General features: G+C 40.1%; 1 protein-coding gene across 1 annotated transcript; it reads left to right on the forward strand.

The window, feature by feature from the left end:
• Positions 1-2,390: 2,390 nt before the first annotated feature.
• On the forward strand, positions 2,391-13,509 carry LOC110917328 (extensin-like). Its single transcript, XM_022161904.1, has 2 exons — positions 2,391-2,590; positions 12,522-13,509. The coding sequence occupies exons 1-2, from the start codon at positions 2,391-2,393 to the stop codon at positions 13,507-13,509; spliced, it is 1,188 nt and encodes a 395-aa protein (XP_022017596.1).
• The last annotated feature ends 5,587 nt before the right edge of the window (positions 13,510-19,096 follow it).

The raw sequence follows: 19,096 nt of genomic DNA on the forward strand, positions 1-19,096 counted from the left end.
TCGTGCGTAGTGTAACCTTTGATTATTTTCGCACTTTTGCACTTGTTTAAGAGATTATCTTAGTTATTGTAGTAGGCCCCTCTTTTGAAGGCGACGTTGCCCTCAACCCAGTAGTTTGAGTCAGCAAGGATACAATCCTAAAGGGTCGGGTTATTGAAAGATAATTAATTAAGTTATTAATGCGTAATGTGGTAGGCCCCTCTTTTGAAGGCGACGTTATCCTCAGCTAAGTAGTCTGAGTCAGCAGGGATACAGTCCTAAGTAGCTGGGTTAAAGTTTTAATAGTAGTTTAACTTATGAGGGGATCAAAGAGTTTGGACCCCCGCCATCCAATACCCTTGGGTATTGAAGGAGGTCCTACTACATTTGACCCAGGTCCTTTGCAGGATCTATACACTGAACAATGGAAAGACTCTTACCAAACCGTTCCCTTAACCCCCGACCAGGTAGCCAACATACCTCCATATGGACCGTGGAGATGTGAATGGTGAAAATCTTTTATTTTATATAGATAGTAAAATAATGCCAAGACACCACGGACAAACGATAAGGAAGAATCACCTTCAACATAAGAAACTAGTAATTAAAGTCATTAATACAAAACCAATTAAGAAGTGTAAAAGATTAAAAATAAAAAGTATTACACTAGACACTTGTCTTCACCAAGTGATGTAAGAGACTTAGGCAAATATGGCCTTTGATTGTCAAGAACTCTTACGATCAATCTTGGATCCCGAGACGACTCATACACTCTATGATAGACAATGGATGATGGTGTTGGATGATGGTGTTGTGATGGTGGTGGGTGGTGGATGAAGTGTGAGAGAGGTGGTGTGCCAAGGGATGAGTTGCAAGAGCTCCAAGCACTCCTATTTATAGGCTGAACAGCAGCTCGGGCACGACCCCGTGTCCAACTTTGTCTCTCTCTTCATAATTGTAATTCGCAATTACAATAAATGCGCCTGCAGGAGGTTTGACCACGCCCCCGTGTCCGCCGGGCACGACCCCGTGGTGAGCAGTAGAAGCTTCTATGAGTTTGTCTTTTCTGCTGACACTTGGGCACGGCCCCGTGCTCACCGAGCACGGGGCATGTTCAGCTTGCTGCCTTCTTGTTTTTGCTTGGGAAGATGCTGTCGGGGGATCGGGCATGCCACGTTTGTTCCTTTTCTTGTATTTATGTTAGATTTAGTTGCCTTTTTGCTTCTTTTGTTCATTTGAGCTCATTTATCTGAAAATACAAAAGGAAGAGAAAAACATACTTTTTTCCAACATTAGTACTAAAAAAATGGTTAGTTTTATGCCACATTTGATGTAATTTATATGTTGCATTTTGTGCACATCAGGAACCCCCTTGAACGCCACCACTGTGGGAGCGTCCACAGTGGCCAATCACGCTGAACGACCCGAGAAGTTTGCGGGTCTACACTTCAAGCGGTGGTAGCAGAAGATGTTCTTCTACCTGACCGCCATGAACCTTGCGAGGTTCTTAACGGAAACCGCTCCCCAACTTGTGGTAGGGGAGACCGACGCACAAAGACAGTGCGCGGTAGATGCATGGAAGCATTTTTCATATGTCGTGGCTATGTGTTAAACGGCTTGTCGGATGCGTTGTATAATGTGTACTACAACGTCAAGACTTCCAAAGACCTTTGGGATGCCTTAGACAAGAAGTACAAAACGGAGGATGCTGGCACAAAGAAATTTGTGGTAGCCCGTTTTCTGGATTTCAAAATGGTTGATTCTAAAACAGTTATGAATCAAGTCCAAGAATTCCAAATTATACTACATGACATCTCTGCGGAAGGCATGACACTTAGCGAGACATTCCAAGTGGCAGCGATGATTGAAAAGTTACCTCCTAGTTGGGTTGATTTTAAGAATTATCTTAAACACAAACGAAAGGAGATGACTATAGAGGACCTTATGGTTCGTCTTCGGATTGAAGAGGACAATATAATTGCCCAAAAAGGCAGCCTTGCGCAGACTAGTGCTAGCGCATATTTGGTTTAGCATGGGCAATCCTCTAAGGGCGCGAAGGGCAAGGGGAAAAAGTACAAAGGGAAAGCAAAGGTTAGCAACCTTGGACCGAAGAAAGGGGTTGTGAAAAAGAAACCTCAGACGTTCCAAGGGACTTGTTACAACTGTGACGAGCCGGGGCATCGGGCTAACCAATGCAAGAAACCAAAGCGTGAGCGTGCGCACATGGTGGATGAAGATGGAATGCCTTTGGTGGCAATGATTTCCGACAAAAGCGCAATGATGGATGAGGTCAATACTGTGACCAACACTCCAAAAGGATGGTGGGTTGATACGGGCGCGACCCGTCATGTTTGCGCAGACAGAAGCCTCTTTACACCTTCAAGGCGCTTTCTGGAGAAGAGAAGCTGTATATGGGAAATGCAGCCACCGCCGACATCATGGGTGAAGGAACGGTGATCTTGAAGTGGACTTCGGGGAAGGAGCTCACTCTAAGCAACGTGTTGTATGTCCCGGAATTGCGCAAGAATCTAGTCTCGGGTTGGTTGCTTAACAAGTTTGGATTTCGTTTAGTGTTTGAAAGTGACAACTTTGTTCTTACTAAACGAGGAATGTATGTGGGTAAAGGCTACGCCCAAAACGGCATGTTCAAGTTAAATGTAATGGCTGTCAAGAACATGAACAAAATTGCTTCTACTTCTACTTATATGCTTGAGTTTTCTGATTCGAATAAATGGCATGGTAGATTAGGTCACATTAATTTTAATTCAATACGCCGTTTAATCAATTTAAATTGTATACCAACATTCCATATTGATTCACACTATAAATGTGAAACATGCGTTGAATCCAAACTTACAAGATCATCATCAAAATCGGTTGAACGAATAACCGAACCCCTTGATTTAATTCACACCGATATTTGTGATTTAAAAGCGGTACCCACTAGAGGTGGAAATAAGTACTTCATCACGTTTATTGACGATAGTACTAAATATTGCTATGTATATTTACTAAAAAGTAAAGATGAAGCAATAAGTAAATTTATCTTGTATAAAAATGAAGTTGAGAATCAACTTCAAAAGAAGATAAAAGCTTTGCGAAGCGATCAAGGAGGCGAATATGTTGCACCTTTTGCCGCTTTATGCGCAAAAAGTGGCATTGTACATAAGTGTACACCTCCTTATTCTCCACAATCAAATGACCTGGCGGAACGAAAGAACCGCGCATTGAAAGAAATGATGAACGCCATGTTGATAAGTTCTGGGGTGAGCCAGGAAATGAGGGGGGAAGCCATTCTCTCGGCTAATTATCTTTTGAACAAGATACCACTCAAAAAGAGAGACGAAACCCCATATGAGTTATGGAAAAGGAAGAAGCCTTCATACAAATACTTGAAAGTGTGGGGGTGCCTAGCAAAGGTGATTGTACCACCTCCTAAGGCTCTTAGGATAGGACCCAAAACTGTTGATTGCATATTCATTGGGTATGCGCATCAAAGTAGTGCACATCGCTTTCTTGTACATGAGTCCAAGAATCCTGATGTACACGTAAACACTATCATGGAGGTGAATCCTAACGTTGTGTCTTACTTTGAAAATGTGTTTCCTTTGAGAAGACAAACACAAGCAACGTCATCAACACCTAATTTTGAAGTAGGTGAAAGCTCATCTACACCAGTTGATGAGGTAGTTCATGATAAGACACATGAACGACCTGAGGTTGAAGAAAGTGATCGTAGGCGAAGCAAAAGGCCATGTCCAAATGAGCGGGTTTTATATATTTATTTGTGGTTTTGTGTTCTATGTTGCAAGAGCTTCGCAACGAACTAAACCACGTCCAAAACGGAGCTAAGATGAATGAGATATCGATGCTCAAAGTTGGGTGTTTGGAACATTCAATGCTGAAACAAAAGGGAAAGTAGCAACTTGTCCGACATCGGAGGAGAGATGGAACTTAAATGGGTATTTAAGGTGGAACTCTCCATCCTTATTGTTTCATGGAAGCACACACTAGTGTCCTCGCGAAGGGTGCAGAGCACCTTAACTCGCACTCGCGCGCGTGGCGTGGACGATGAGGCGCAATGTGACGCTTTGATGGCGCACTTTGCACTTCGCATCGCCGCGAGCCGCTTGAGAGCCGCCTTTGTATTTTTGACTACGTGCGCGTGGATCACAGAGGCTACAAGGACCAAGTGGTGTGCGGGTTCGAAGCGCGTGACGTGGCAGTCCGCGCGCGAGTACATGTGGCATGGAGGCGCGCACGCGCGCATGGTGGTGAGCCAAGAGGACGCATCGCGCATGGGCATGCAGAGCTGGGCGCGCGCACCAGGGTGACTTGCGCGCGTACGCGCGCGCAGAAGCTTCCAGCATTGAATGATAGTGCAGTTACAGTTCAGCTTCGAAACTGACGAGTTAATGGACTTTAACTAAGAATTAAATGACGTATTAAATTGCATTGAAGACGTTTAATGCAATTTAAACCTCTCTTTAATTCCTTTTTGACTGTTTCGACTTAGGTCACTGCAGATGTCACACCCCGATATTTCCACGTATTACCAGTGGGCCCGGTGGGGAATATCGTGACATAGTTGATATCATCATAGTCAAACAACACAATTTAAATGCACAGCGGAAGCAAAAGATAAATATATTACAAACCGATATAAAGTAATATCAAAGTATTACAAACGGAAAGTAAAGGATCCACAGGCGGATCGAAAATGAAATGAAACATTGTTCAACAGACTTTAGGCATCTAAGCTTGCGAGACTCTTTATTGATGCCAGGAGTAGCCAGCCTATTCCGATTAGTACCTGCAGTTAGCCTTTTTTGGAAAATACGTCAGTTTTCACTGGTAAATACAATTTAACTGACTCATTTTGAAAATGTTTAAGAAAATTGATTTGAGTGCAAACGGTACAAAACTTTTTATAACTTAGGATAATTATTTGAATATAACACTTGTAAAGAATTACATGTTTATTTTGCGTCTAGTAGCCCGGTTCATGCCGGGTTAAAGATTAATAGACACACCACATAGTATAGTCCCGCGGCGGAAACCAGCGGTTATACCTTAATAAATGTAAATGCACTAACGGGTGTACGCCTACACCAGTGTGCTAAGGTCGTGGCCATTCTTTGAATGATGCCAAGGATATCCGGGACATGGTCATTAAACTCCCAGAGGCGTTAAACAAAGAAAACAAATTTTTAAACGGGTCATCTTGATAATACTTAACCACTAATCGATTAAGGTCAAATGCCCGATCAAGCGGTATTTTATATACCGTACCCCAAGCCCGTATAAGGGAAAATAAGTTAAAAGTATTTACCTGAGCAATTTATAAAATTTATCCTAGCCGTATACCACCAAGCAAGTACAGATAGCTTTTACTGGGCTCCTAAATCTGGAACGAAGGTTTTTAATAACCTATTAGATTCCTAACGGGTCTTTAATTAAGCCTAAGCTTAGACCAGTTAGTTTTTAAAGGAGGATACGGTTGAATACGCATGATTATGCGAAGACCGCATTAGAATGTGGTTTAGACCCGACAAGCTTGTATACTTGTGTAATAAGGGTAAACTAAAAACATTCTGGATTTTGAGATAAAAATGATAAGGTTTGTCCCGTTTCGGCTAATTTATGCAAACTAGTTACATGTGCCGATCCGAACGCGAAAAGGGCGTAACGGGTAACCACAAGAGTCATGAACAGGTTTCCTAAGTTAATATGCCTTAAATATGTTGTGATATCAGTAGGATACCTTCCATTATGCCCAAAACGAGTTTAAGACCAATTTATGCCCCGTAGGGGTATTTCGGTCATTTGAAAGGTTATAAAAGAGGTTTAATATAAATCTGAGTTTCAGATCTGATTAAATCAGTGGATATACTTAATTAAATAAGTTATAATAGTAGGGTATCATATATATGTGAAATTTATTAATTATAACCATACTATGCACCGTAGGGGCATTTTGGTAATTTCTCATAGGCTTAAAAGGTCAAAACTGAAAACCTGAGTTTAAAAATTTTCCTTACTGTTAAAATATAAAAATTTACTGAATATATCAGTAGGCATCAACCCTTATATGTTTAAAATAGTTTTGATACATACTATGCGTTAAAAACGCTTAAAAAGGCGATTTGGAGCCATTTCCGGGTTTTCAAAGTAAAGCTGATGTTTTTATTATTCCAGAAGGCTCAAAATATTTTATTTATCATAATAGATCAGTAGAAAAAGGTTTGACATCAAAAGGATTTGTAGAACTCATTTTATAGCCCATAAGGGCAAAACCGACAACTACCGAATCAAGCTTAGAACCCTTTGTTATGCTCCACCTAAAAATAAATAAAAATCTTTAAAAGTCCCAAAATATTTTTTTATATCAGTGGGTAAAAAGTTTTGTATTAAAACTTGGGTTTAGATAGGCTATACGCTAATTATGTCGTTTAATTAACAAAAAGCTTTCTAATTACGCTATTGAGCATAACTCCTAATCTAAACCTCAAACTGATGTCAATTTTTAAGGACAAGTTTATAAATCAGTAATAAAGATTTGTCCTCTCACATTTTCAAATTTCTCGTTTTAGGGTCAAAAGGCCGGTCAACATTTAGGCATTTAACGGAAACATGCATGAACTAGGATTTCAACGGAACCAAGTTGCATAACCTTGGAGGGTCATACTAACTTATAATATGGTCCTAATGGAATCCTAAGGCATATCTAAATTAATCTAAATCGGGTCAGAACTGAAAGTCAAAGCAAAAGTCAACTTTTTGCGACTTTCGGTTCCGAACCGAGCCTATACTTAGAATTGTCGGGTTGAATCATGCTTAGGCACGTTCAACTAATATTTACCTAGTTATTAAAGTGATAAAACTGATTTTATGTCTTTTATATTAATAGTTATGTATTTTATTTAAAACTAACCCGTTTGACTTTTATTTGACCCGACAATTTAACTAAGTAAACGTGGTAATTAGGAGGTGCCCTTTTGAGGGTTAAACACCTACCTAATTATGGTCACGTAGCCATGTTCGTTGCGAACCATGGCTCAACCGTTTAAAAGTCAAAGTGTTTATCGAAACGCTTGACTTTCGGTTATAACCGCTAAAATTAAACTAAGCACGAAAGGACACTTACAAAGGGTCCAAGCAAGAAGGGAATTGATCTTGAATGTTCAGGTATGAAGCACTAGGGCCCCAACTCAGAACAATTGAGATCAAGGTGTGAATGAGAGCAAAATCAAGAGGGGTATTTATAGGTTTTTGAGAATCGTTAGGATCGTTTCTCGTAAACCGTGATCAAATCTGAGCCATACACCTCTTACCCATGGTTTACAAAACAATGGGCAGCCCCTAGATTCAAATATGTGAGACAAGAAGCAAAACCACAGCTGGTTTTCAGTTTTCTGATATTAGGCTTCCTTTACGGGTCTGTATACGGTCCGTAAGGACCATGCCAGCAGACAACAACTTTCAAAACTTGTAACATTTGGCCCCTGCACTTGATAATTGCCATTCCCGACACATTTGAGGCCCGTTAAACCATTTTTAAGGCTCTACAATGATGCCTAGCATAGGGAACATGAAACATGCTCAAAAATATGTCGTTGGTTCGTTTGGTCATACGGTCCCGTTGTTCGGCTAATTACGACGAAACACGGACGGACGCTAAAAACGATCCAATTTACGCGACGAATGGAATTTTATCAAGCCAAACACTAAAATAAAATATTTTAGTGCTTACATAAATTTTTGGGTGTCTGGGGATATTCAGAATGCAAGATATGGGCGGAAATGCAAACTTGTGCACTTTTTGACACTTTTAGTCCCTGCATGACGTAAAAGTTTATTTTTGCGCACCAAACACCTCTAAGCCTATATCTAAGCTATATAAAGAATAAATAGGGTATGTTTAACTCATGGACATATTCCGGAAGGTTCGTTACCATACGAATCGACCTACTTTTGTAGTTTGACGCAATTAGTCCTTTAATTGCGCAAAGTAGCGTGGAATGTCGTTTAATGACATCCAAGCATTCCATGGCCCATAATGGGCATTACCAAGCATATTCTCAAATATTACTACACTCCCATTCACTTAAATGGTCACCGAAAGGCGTAGATTCAAAAGTTGACGCTTCAGGTCCCTCTATTGCGCAAATTTGCGCATCTCATCATTTAATAGCATTAAAGCCTCATCTAATACATATTAGGTATTACTGGAAGTATTATTAAACATCACGATGCCTCGGGTTCGCTAAAAGGTCATTCAGAGGTATAATTAAACATATTGCCACTTTTAGTCCCTCTAACTTGCAAAGTTGTGCGTAACTTTACTTATAGGCATAAAAACCTTAGATGGCCGTTATTTGGTATTCCTGAGAGTATAATCAAATATCATGAAGCTCCCGGTTTGTTAAAAGGTCACTCGGAGGTAAGAATTAGCATATTGACGCTTATAACCCTTTATTGCGCAAACTTCCAATTAATTACGCAAACGGCTACACTTAATCATCAAGTGGCACATTTGTGAATATAATCATCGTGAGAGGTTATTTAGAAACCTATTTTAGGTATGCTAACACTTCCAGTCCTTTCATAATCAAAGTTTTCGATTTTTCGAAAAATTAGTCCCTTAAATTCAATATTGGACTTTATTAGGGTTTATTACACGTGTCAATACATCATTGGACGTGATTTTACGAGGTGTTACAGCAGAAGATACGCTATGAAAACCAGCTACAACAGCTTTATGCAATGTAACACCACGCAAAAACGTGTCCAATTATACATAGACACGTGTCCTAAACTCCGGTTATGCGAAAGATGGAGTTTAAGGGACTAAAGTTGACAACAAGTGAAAATATGCAAACGAAAGGACTAATAGTGTCAACATGCCAAACTTGAGCCTCTGAATGACCACACGTGAAGAAAATATTCTTAAATGGGTGATTGATTGGGTATACGAAGCCGTTTGTGAAAATAATCGGAAGATTTTAAATTACAAGGGTTAAAAGTGTCAATAGGTCAATTCTGACCTCTGAATGGGCTTCTAACGAAACCGAGGCTTCGTAATATTCAAATATACTCCCGAGAATGTGTGATAAAAATTTCACGTGATTCCGAGATCGTTAAGCGTGTTTTCTAACTTTGGGTTAAAAGCGTCAACTTGATAAAACTTGCTTTCATGAAGAAATTTAACGAACCCGAGCCTAACGAAGTTTGGTCATTCACCCTAGAGCTTCACCAAACTAACTACAAGGGCCTTACATGTTAAAAATGAAGTTAAAAAGGGGTTTAAACAAACAGGGACTGAATCTGCCAACAAGGAAACTTGATTTACCAGTTAACCAGGTTCAGGCGGCCCGCGAAGACACCCCTTAGGTCTTACGCGGCCCGCAAGGGACTGCCAGATACAGAAACTTGCTGCCAGGTGCGGGTTAACCTGTTACACCGCCTTAGCCTAGTTTTTAACGACCTAGGGAGCTGTAAGTCGGTTTATTACAATAGCTAGGACACCTGGGGTGATCCCAGGGCCTCCTAAAACACCTAGAAGTAATCTAAATCCATGGAAATCACTATATAAGGAGAGCTCCTCTTGTGTTCTTGAACATCATTTGCAACAATTCAATTGTGGGACTTGCTCTGGAGCTCTCAGCAGTAACAAGAGGATTACAAGTGTAGAAAAGATTGCTAGGACCATTAGTAAGCTTCTAATTACTTATTTAGTTGTTTAATTTAGCTTAATTACTTAAAAGTCAAACTTAGTGTTTAATCAGTTTGACTTTCGTTTTAATTACATGTGGCTTAACCGCTGATCAAATTGAAAGTGGTTATGAAACCACATTAGTATAGGTGATTAACCCCTGAAAGGGTGTCTCTTAATTATCTCGTTTGACTGATTAAATGTCGGGTCAAAGTAGTTTGACAAAAAGTCAAACTGGACAGAAATGACAAAAATGATTTTAATTAATAAACTAGAGGTTCTAAATTACATTTTAACATTCTAATGACTTGGTAATGACTATCTAAACATGTTTTATCAGTCCTAATCTGACAATTAATAGTCTAAGGGCATATTATAACCGAAAGTCGCAAAAGCTTGACTTTTGCTTTGACTTTCAGTTCTGACCCGTTCAAGCTTAATTCTTCAATGTTTTAAGCATCCATTAGGACCATATTACATTGTAGTATAACCCTCTGAAGTTATATTGCATGGTGCCTAATCATTTGTGAGATATGCTTTTGATCGTCATTATGCTCATTAATGCCTAAAACGCCCTTTTTACATAAAATCGAGATTTTTAGCAATGTGAATGAACTAAAACCTTTGCTACTGATATTTAGACATGTCCCGAAAATTTGACATCAGTTTGAAGTCTAGAATGGGAGTTATGCTCAATAACGTAAGGAACTTTTTAGTATTTAAAAGGCGTAATTAGCATGAAGCCTATCTAAACCCGATTTTTGACACCAAACTTTCTACCTACTGATGTTAAATAATATCTTGGGATTTTTAAAGATTTTTATCTATTTTTAAGCTAAGCATAACATAGGATTATAGCCTAATTTCGGTAATTACCGGTTTTACCCTTTTCATCCATAAAATGAGTTTTACCTAACATTTTAGTGCCAAACTTTTTGCTACTGATTCCATATGATAAATATAATATTTTGAACTTTATAAACTGACCAAAATCTCAGATTTCCTATTATTACCATAATAGCCCTTTAAATCGCATTTTAAGCATTTTTAGCACCTAGTATGGGTCAAAACTATATTTGTTATATAAAACTCATAACCTACTGATGTTTTAAGCTAATTTTCATAATATTACCGTAAGCTAAAGTTTTAAACTCAAAAACCTATTTTAGCCTTTAAAAGCCTATGTAAAATTACCAAAATGCCCCTACGGTGCATAATTGGTAATAAAAGGTATATTTTTCATATATTAAGTATCTTACTGATATAACTCGTTAAAATACATGTTTTTATTAATCTAATCAGACCTGGAACTCAGTTTTATAAATAAACTCTTTTATGAGCATTAAAATTACCAAAATACCCTTATGGGACTTATTTTGGTTTAAATTGCTTTTTGGGCATAAATGTTGATATACTACTAATATATTAACATATTTTGAGCATAATAATGATTAAGACCTGTATTTGATTTATTTGGTTACCCGTTACGCATTTACGCGTTCGGATCGGTTTACGTGACTAGTTTAAGTAAAATAGCCGAAACAGGCTTAACCTTGGCATTAAATCCTCATTCTCCAGAATGTGTTTAGTTTACCCATATTATACAAGTATCCAAGCTTGTCGGGTCTAAATCACATTCTATCCCCGTCTCCGCTTAATTTACCGTTTAGGTCCGTAAGGTTTCCTTCTAGCTAGCCGGTCTAATTCCTTGACTTAAATAACGACCCGTTAGCATCCTAATAGGCTAATTAAACCTTCCATACAGATTTATAGCTTCTGGTAAAAAGTTTCTTTAAAGAACCTTAGGAAGTTACTGCTACCACCAGGTAAATACTTTTAACTTATTTTCCCTATACGGGCTTGGGATACGGTATATTAACACCGCTTGGTCGGGTATGGGTTTATTTTGTCGGATTGTGATTTAATAAATCCGCATGACCCGTTCTAATCAGTATTATTTGATAACATAAACATTTGGGGGTTAACGACAGTGTCCTGGATATCCTCGGCTCATTTAAATTATTAATGGCCACGACCTATGCACGGGGTGCAGGCATGCACCTGACAGATGCAAATGCTAAATATTAAATTACCCACAAGTTGGGGATAACTCCTCTGTGGGTTCTATATGTGGTGAGTCAGTTAATCATGTCCGGCTTCCAAACCGGCCCCACTTGTATGACAAATATGTAAAGCTGTATACAAGATCTTAATAAAGATTGTCCCAAGTTATAAAGGATTTGTGCCATGCGCATCTAAATCAATTTTCTTAAATGTTTTCAAAACGAGTCAGTTAAATTGTATTTACCAGTGTATACTGACGTATTTTCCTAAAGTTTGAATTGACAGGTACTTATCAAAATAGGCTGGAGCTATAGGGTGTTATAGAGGATCTTGCAAATCCCATAGATACCCGGAGTCTGTAGTTTATATTTCTTTGTACTTTATGATCCGCCTGTGGATCTTATTACATTCTAGTTTGTATTATTCATGTACTCGAACATCGACAGATAGTATGGTTTGTAATAGTTTATTTACCAGCCTTCCGCTGTGCTATATTATTGTGTATGTTGACAATGATGATATCAACTACGTCACGATACTCCCCGTCGGGCCTACCGGTAACACGTGGAATATTGGGGTGTGACAGGTTGGTATCCGAGCCAACATTGAGTGAATTAAACACTAACATTTTGTGTTTAATCTCAATGACACAATAAGCACATTCCTTAGACTCTCGAGTCTAGGCAAATGACCTAGGATGCATCTTTACTTTTCCTTTGCTGTTATTATGTTTTGTTTTACTTTTGTTTTCTTGTTTCAACAGAAAACTCACCATCATGCCTCCAAGAGTAAGAGAACGAGGCAAGGGTCCCATGCGTGGAGGACCGTCGTCAGCTGGACCATCACACAGACGCACTCCATCAGCGTCTCTATCCTCCTCCGACTCTCACGATATGTGGGGTCAACCTTACGAGCCGGCAAGACACTCAATCTCGCTAAGCTCTTCGCCTTCTTTTCATCCGTCTTTCAGACCATTTGCTCCAAACGAGCCCGAACACTCTCACCATTCTCAACAATCTCACCATTCGCATGAGTCTTACCATTCACACCACTCTTTGCAATCCCATTGCTTTCACCACTCTGACTCCCCCTACTCCCCAGGACAGTTCAACCCAGCCGACTATGTTAATGATTTTCTTGGCTATAACCCATTGGGCCCTGAGGACCATTTCTCTCAGGAAATGGAAATGGATGATGACCCCGGACCGGAGATGCAAACAGGAACCCCGGGCCACCCTATCAGCATATCTAGTGGGTCTCCGTTTCAGGGATCCCCATACCGTGGGCCCGACCCATTCCAGGAGAGGATGGGTACCTGTGACTGGTTCTTTACACCATCTTACCATACCTCTCCAGCCCAACCACCTTTGGAAGATCCTCAACTTCAAGCTGTCTCACCACCACCACTCCCGGTAGAGGAGCCACCGCAGCAGCCACCGCAGCCACCTCCCGAGCCTCCGAGGCGAAGGAAGAACGCACGCATGTCCGTAAGAGGAGGACCCCGTTTCAGTTCTCCTCATGGTTCGAGTTCCTATCCCCCTATTCCGGAGGACCCCCAGATGGGTGGACCCTCAAACGCGGCACCGGAGGCTAATCCTCCGCAAGCTTCTTATGCACCACCTCAGCCGCCTGTGGGTTTTGATAACCCAATTCCGACGTACCCAGGTCCTTCCGGGTACAATCCTTATGAGAACCCATCGGGGTACCCCTCGGACTATGTATCTCAGGACCCGTACCTTACGGCTGCGTAGTATCACCACCTCTATCCTTCTACTTACCCTCCTATGCATCCAGCTGGATACCCGGGTCAGGGTTACCAGTACCCGCCGTACCAGCCACCTCCTCCCCAGCAGCTACAGCAACAGCAACAAACCCAGGAAATTCTGGAGAGGCTAGATAAGGTTGAGAACAAGGCTAGGAAGAACAAGGAAAGGCATACTAGCTTCATGAAAGGCCTTGCGAACCTTGTCAAAGGGAAGAAGAAGTAGAGGATTGTTTTGTTTTCTTGGTTGTTGTAATCGTGTCCCTGCGTGGACATTTGTTTAGTTTCTTTATCAAGTCCCTGCGTGGACTTATTTTCCTTTCTGTATGCCCCTGCGCGGGTAGTTTGTCTTTTTCTATGTCCCGTTTAGGGCAATTGTACTTGTTATCAGTTAATGAAGTTTTAACTTTGGTTTTTAATTGTGTATTTTATTACACCCTGTTATCTCTTTTCAATTTATAATTGATCTGCCAAATAAATTCTTAGAGGTATAACCTAGCTAAAATATTAATTGGCTATGATGGTACAACCTTTTTAAGATAGCAAATCTATGTTAACATCTGAAAACATGTTAACGTTCCTAGTTGTGCGGTACGAGAAACCACACAAGCTTCCAAAAGGTACTTGGATTTCTCCAAGTCACATAAAGCTAAAATGATCAATGCGAATCATGGCTAGTAAACATCAATATGATGTATACACCAATACATCCATTTGAGATGCATGCTTTTAAAGCAAAGGTGTAAAAATGGCAATGAAAGTACAATGTATAAACTTCTTGTCAAAAAGGCGATGAACTTTGTTCAACCCTTAAAAGATCACTGGTCTTAGAGATCGTTAGATAGATCTTAACTCGTCCTTGTGACAAGCTTCCTAAGCTATTTAAATGTCCGTCGAGACGAGTTTAATAATGAATAAAATGTCTTTTACGACATTGGCAGTTGTGAAATTTCTATCCTTCCCCTGCCCAATAATGTAAAGAATAATGCATTCTATTAACTTTTAGTTATGATTTGAAATGGTCTAAATGGTTTAATAATACCATGACCATTGGATCTTCAATGCGATGAATCTGTTTGTAATTTAAATTATTATTATTGTCTATATTATAGCATCCAGAAATGGCTGGCTCAGACGAAGCAAACAGTCATCCAGCAGAGGGCAACACCAGAATCAATATTACTGGTGCGGAACTGCAAGCTTTGATCATTGCTGCAGTTTCTCAAGTGGTAGAGGCTAAGTTTAAAGAGCCGAGTGTTGTTCGGTCTCAAACTCTTTCGAAAACCCATTCTCAACCACATACTCACAGGAAAAGTGAGTCCCTGCACTCGTCTAACCAGGGTAGTGTACCCAAGAAGCAGGTTGTTCCTGAGTATACCCTTAGGCATGCCAAGGGTTGTACCTACAAATATCCTACAAATATTTTGTTTCCTGTAAGCCAAGAGACTTTACAGGAGAAAAAGAGGCGATAGACTGTATGAAGTGGTTTGATGAGATGGAAACGGTGATTGATATTAGAGGTTGCACTAAAGAAGATGTGGTTATGTTTGTCTCCCAATCTTTTAAGGGCGATGCCCTTACATGGTGGAAAGCGCTTGTACAATCCACTGGGAAAGTGCATTTGTATAATCTCTCATGGGAGAAGTTTGTTGATCTGGTTAAGGACACTTATTGTCCTCAGCATGAGGTGGAGCGTATAGAGACTGATTTTCTCACCCTCGTGATGAAGGATCTAGACTGTAGATCCTATGTGACTAGTTTCAATTCCATGTCGAGGCTTGTGCCGTATTTAGTCACACCTGAGCCCAAGCGCATTGCGTGTTTTATTGGTGGTTTAGCCCCTGAAGTTAAGGGGAATGTTAAGGCTTCAAAGCCAACCACCTATAGATCCGTTGTGGATCTATCATTATCCCTCACTTTGGATATTGTGAGGCGCAGGGCGAAGAAAAATTCTGAAGAGGAGAAGAGGAAGAGAGAGGTGATCAGTCCTCCCAGTCGAATAAGAAAGGAAAAGGGAACTCTGGTTCCAAGAAAGGGTAGACTGGTGATAAGCCCAGGTGTAAGACTTGCCATAAAAGGCATTTTGGCAAGTGCAACCAAGACCCACAGGCTAAACCGTGTGGAATCTGCAAGAAGAAGGGGCACAAATCTGTCGAGTGCCGGAACATTAAGGATGCAACATGTTACGGTTGCAATGAAAAGGGGCACATCAAGACCAATTGCCCCAAGAATGCGAAGAAGCCTGAGGAGGCTAAGAAGAACAATGCCAGGGTGTTTCAGATGCAGGCATGGGAAGCGGTGACCGATGATAACGTCATAACAGGTACCTTCCTCATCAATAATATTCATGCTAGAGTCTTATTTGATTCCGGTGCTGATAAGTCCTTCGTAGATCATAAGTTTTGTAAGTTGTTGAATTTGCCTATTAAGACTCTAGACATAAAGTATGAGGTAGAACTCGCTGATGGTACCTTAGAATCAGCTTCAACTCTTCTTGATGGATGTTCCATATCCATTAGAACCATTCTATCCCGTTGTCCCTCCTGCCAATGAAATTGGCTGGTTTTGATATAGTTATAGGCATGGATTGGTTGTCACATAACCAAGCCCAAATTGCCTGTGATAAAAAGCTTATCATTATCAAAACCCCCTCCGGTGAATCAGTCACTATCCAAGGAGACACACAGTACGGGTTGCCCAGCAATGTGTCTATTCTTAAAGTATCCCAGTGTTTGAAGGGCGGATGTGACATTTACATGGCACAAGTGACTGTCAATGACCCGAAGCCGAAGATTGAAGATATACCAATCATTTCAGAGTATCCAGATGTCTTTCCTGACGAATTACCTGGATTACCTGTCGCGACCCCCGACCCACCCTGGACGGAGTCGGGGCCCGCGATGCAGATTTCAGTGGTACCTGTCGTATTTAATTTATGCGACAACGGAAGTCTTTTTACAACAGGATCTTTTCACCGGAAAATGCTCGTTTAATATATTACACAAAGTTTAAGGAATAAATCCCATAATTTACAATAAGTTGATTTCACACAGAAATCTTTATTTTCCAAAACATGTTTTATTCATTTATTTACACTGAGCCACTTTTCTGAGCTTGATAGTGCTTTACTGCACTTTTCCTGGATCACATAGATCACCTGAAACATGTTTGAAAAAGGTTTTGTCAGCGGGGAAATACTGAGTGAATCATTCTGTTTTCTAAAACGACCTGTTAGTTATAAATCACAGTATTAAGAGCGATTACAATGTTTCTATCAACCAATTATCAAGAATGGGTATTTGTCACTCGACCGGATCTGTGACTGTGGTCATATCACTATTGGTCCCGTTGCCCTAATAGTGACGGTTTACTCACACAGAGTAATAATCACTCACATAGAGTAATACTCACTCACATAGAGTGATAAAAATAGTAATGTGCACAATACCCCACATACCAGCTGTAATTTGGTGATTACAAAGACTTAATCCCTGTAATTATAACCTTGAAAATAATTTGGAGTATTGTAAAACTTACTCACAAACTGTGAGAAAACAGTTAAAAAGAAGAATGACTCACATTACAGATTAACGAGCAATAGATATAAGCCTACTGATTAGCCTTGATTACACCTAGTTTAACACAATGCACACACAGGCAGGTTAGTAACTAATACAACAATTACGTCAATTCACGAGATTAACCTTCACAACGATTAATCAGTGCAATACTCGATAATTCAATCGGATTCACAACGAATAACAGAGCATAGTCCGAATTCGAACAGCACTCAAATATTCAAGTCGAAATCACGACGAATAATCAAAGTACAAGCTCAGTTGAGCAGCACCTGGACTATCGTTGGATAGTTATAATCGATCGGACGTTGAATCGTAATAGCGATCGAGTTATTACCCTGATTGCGGCAGCACTTCGTGATCGGTGTGTGTTTTGTGTGAACGATATTTGCTATAACTCAGAGCTCAATTAGAATTTGGACGTCGAAGTAAAGCATAGAACTAAGTCCCACTGCCCTCTATATATAGCTGGAATTTGTCCTCCCTCGCGCCACGCGAGGAAGACCTGTGTACCCGTCGCGTGGCGCGACGGGTCTATTTCGTAGCCTAGGTTGTTTCGTGTCCCAGTAGCTTGGATGTGTTGTTACTCAAACGAATTTTACTTTTCCAGCAAGTATTTCAAGATAAATGTCCAATAGGGTTTAACCCCCCTGAGTTTTAGGGGCCCTGATCCTGATTCCGATCGTTACGAAAATTTTAGGGTTTATACGGAATCACTTAGGTTTCTCAATTAGGGTTTCCTTATTAGCTAATTACCATCCTAATTATGGATTTTAGTGACAGTTGTTACATCCTCCCCACCTTAAGAAAAATCTCGTCCTCGAGATTTATTGAAATAAATGAGGATATTTGCGCTTCATTTCTGATTCTAGCTCCCAAGTGTATTCTGGTCCTCTTCTTGAATTCCATTTGACTTTGACCAACACCAGTCTTTTGTGTTTGAGAAACTTGACTTTTCTATCTTCGATCTGTAGTGGTTTCTCTATAAACTTCAACTTTTCGTTTACCTCTACATCTTGAAGCGGTACTACCAGGGATTCATCTGCTAAACATTTCTTGAGATTGGATACATGAAATACATCATGTACTCCAGATAATTCTTCTGGTAGTTGTAAACGATAAGCTACTGGTCCTATTCGTTGAATCACGGGAAATGGTCCAACGTACCTTGGACTTAGCTTTCCTTTCTTTCCGAATCGTACTATTCCTTTCCAAGGAGAAACCTTTAAAAGTACCTTATCTCCTACTTGGAATTCAAGCGGCTTGCGACGATTGTCTGCATAGCTTTTCTGACGATCTCTGGCTGTTTTTAATCTTTCCTTGATCTGAGTTATCTTGTCAGTAGTTTCTTGTACAATTTCAGGACCTGATAATTGACTTTCTCCGATTTCTGCCCAACATACTGGAGTTCTGCACTTACGTCCGTACAGTGCTTCGAATGGTGCAGCTTCGATACTTGAATGATAACTATTATTATAGGAGAATTCAATTAATGGCAAATGGCTATCCCAATTACCACCAAAGTCAATTACACATGCTCGGAGCATGTCTTCTAGCGTTTGTATTGTCCTTTCACTCTGTCCGTCTGTTTGTGGATGATATGCAGTACTTAGATTTAGTCGAGTTCCCATTGCTTTCTGAAAACTTGTCCAGAAATGAGATGTAAAACGACTATCTCTATCCGATACAATGGAGAGCGGGACTCCATGTAGGGATACTACTTCGTCCACGTACAGTTGTGCTAACCTTTCCATGCTAAAGGTTTCTTTTATTGGTAGGAAATGAGCTGACTTGGTTAATCGGTCTACGATTACCCAAATCGCATTATTACCTCTTTTGGTTTTGGGTAACTTTGTAACAAAGTCCATTGTTATGAGTTCCCATTTCCATACAGGCATTTCTAACTGTTGTAGTAGTCCTGAAGGTTTCTGGTGTTCAGCTTTAACTTGTGAACAAGTTAAGCACTTGGATACGTATTCGGCTATATCCTTTTTCATT

The sequence above is a fragment of the Helianthus annuus genome, chromosome 13, assembly GCF_002127325.2.
Source record: "Helianthus annuus cultivar XRQ/B chromosome 13, HanXRQr2.0-SUNRISE, whole genome shotgun sequence".
Taxonomy (NCBI): Eukaryota; Viridiplantae; Streptophyta; class Magnoliopsida; order Asterales; family Asteraceae; genus Helianthus; species Helianthus annuus.

What these genes read in the sequence shown, in the direction of transcription:
- LOC110917328 (XM_022161904.1), top strand. Translation starts at nt 2,391, where the DNA reads ATGGGAAATGCAGCCACCGCCGACATCATGGGTGAAGGAACGGTGATC. An exon ending in GTTCTTACTAAACGAGGAAT is followed by an intron (nt 2,591 to 12,521) that starts GTATGTGGGTAA and finishes TTGTTTCAACAG; the next exon opens with AAAACTCACCATCATGCCTC.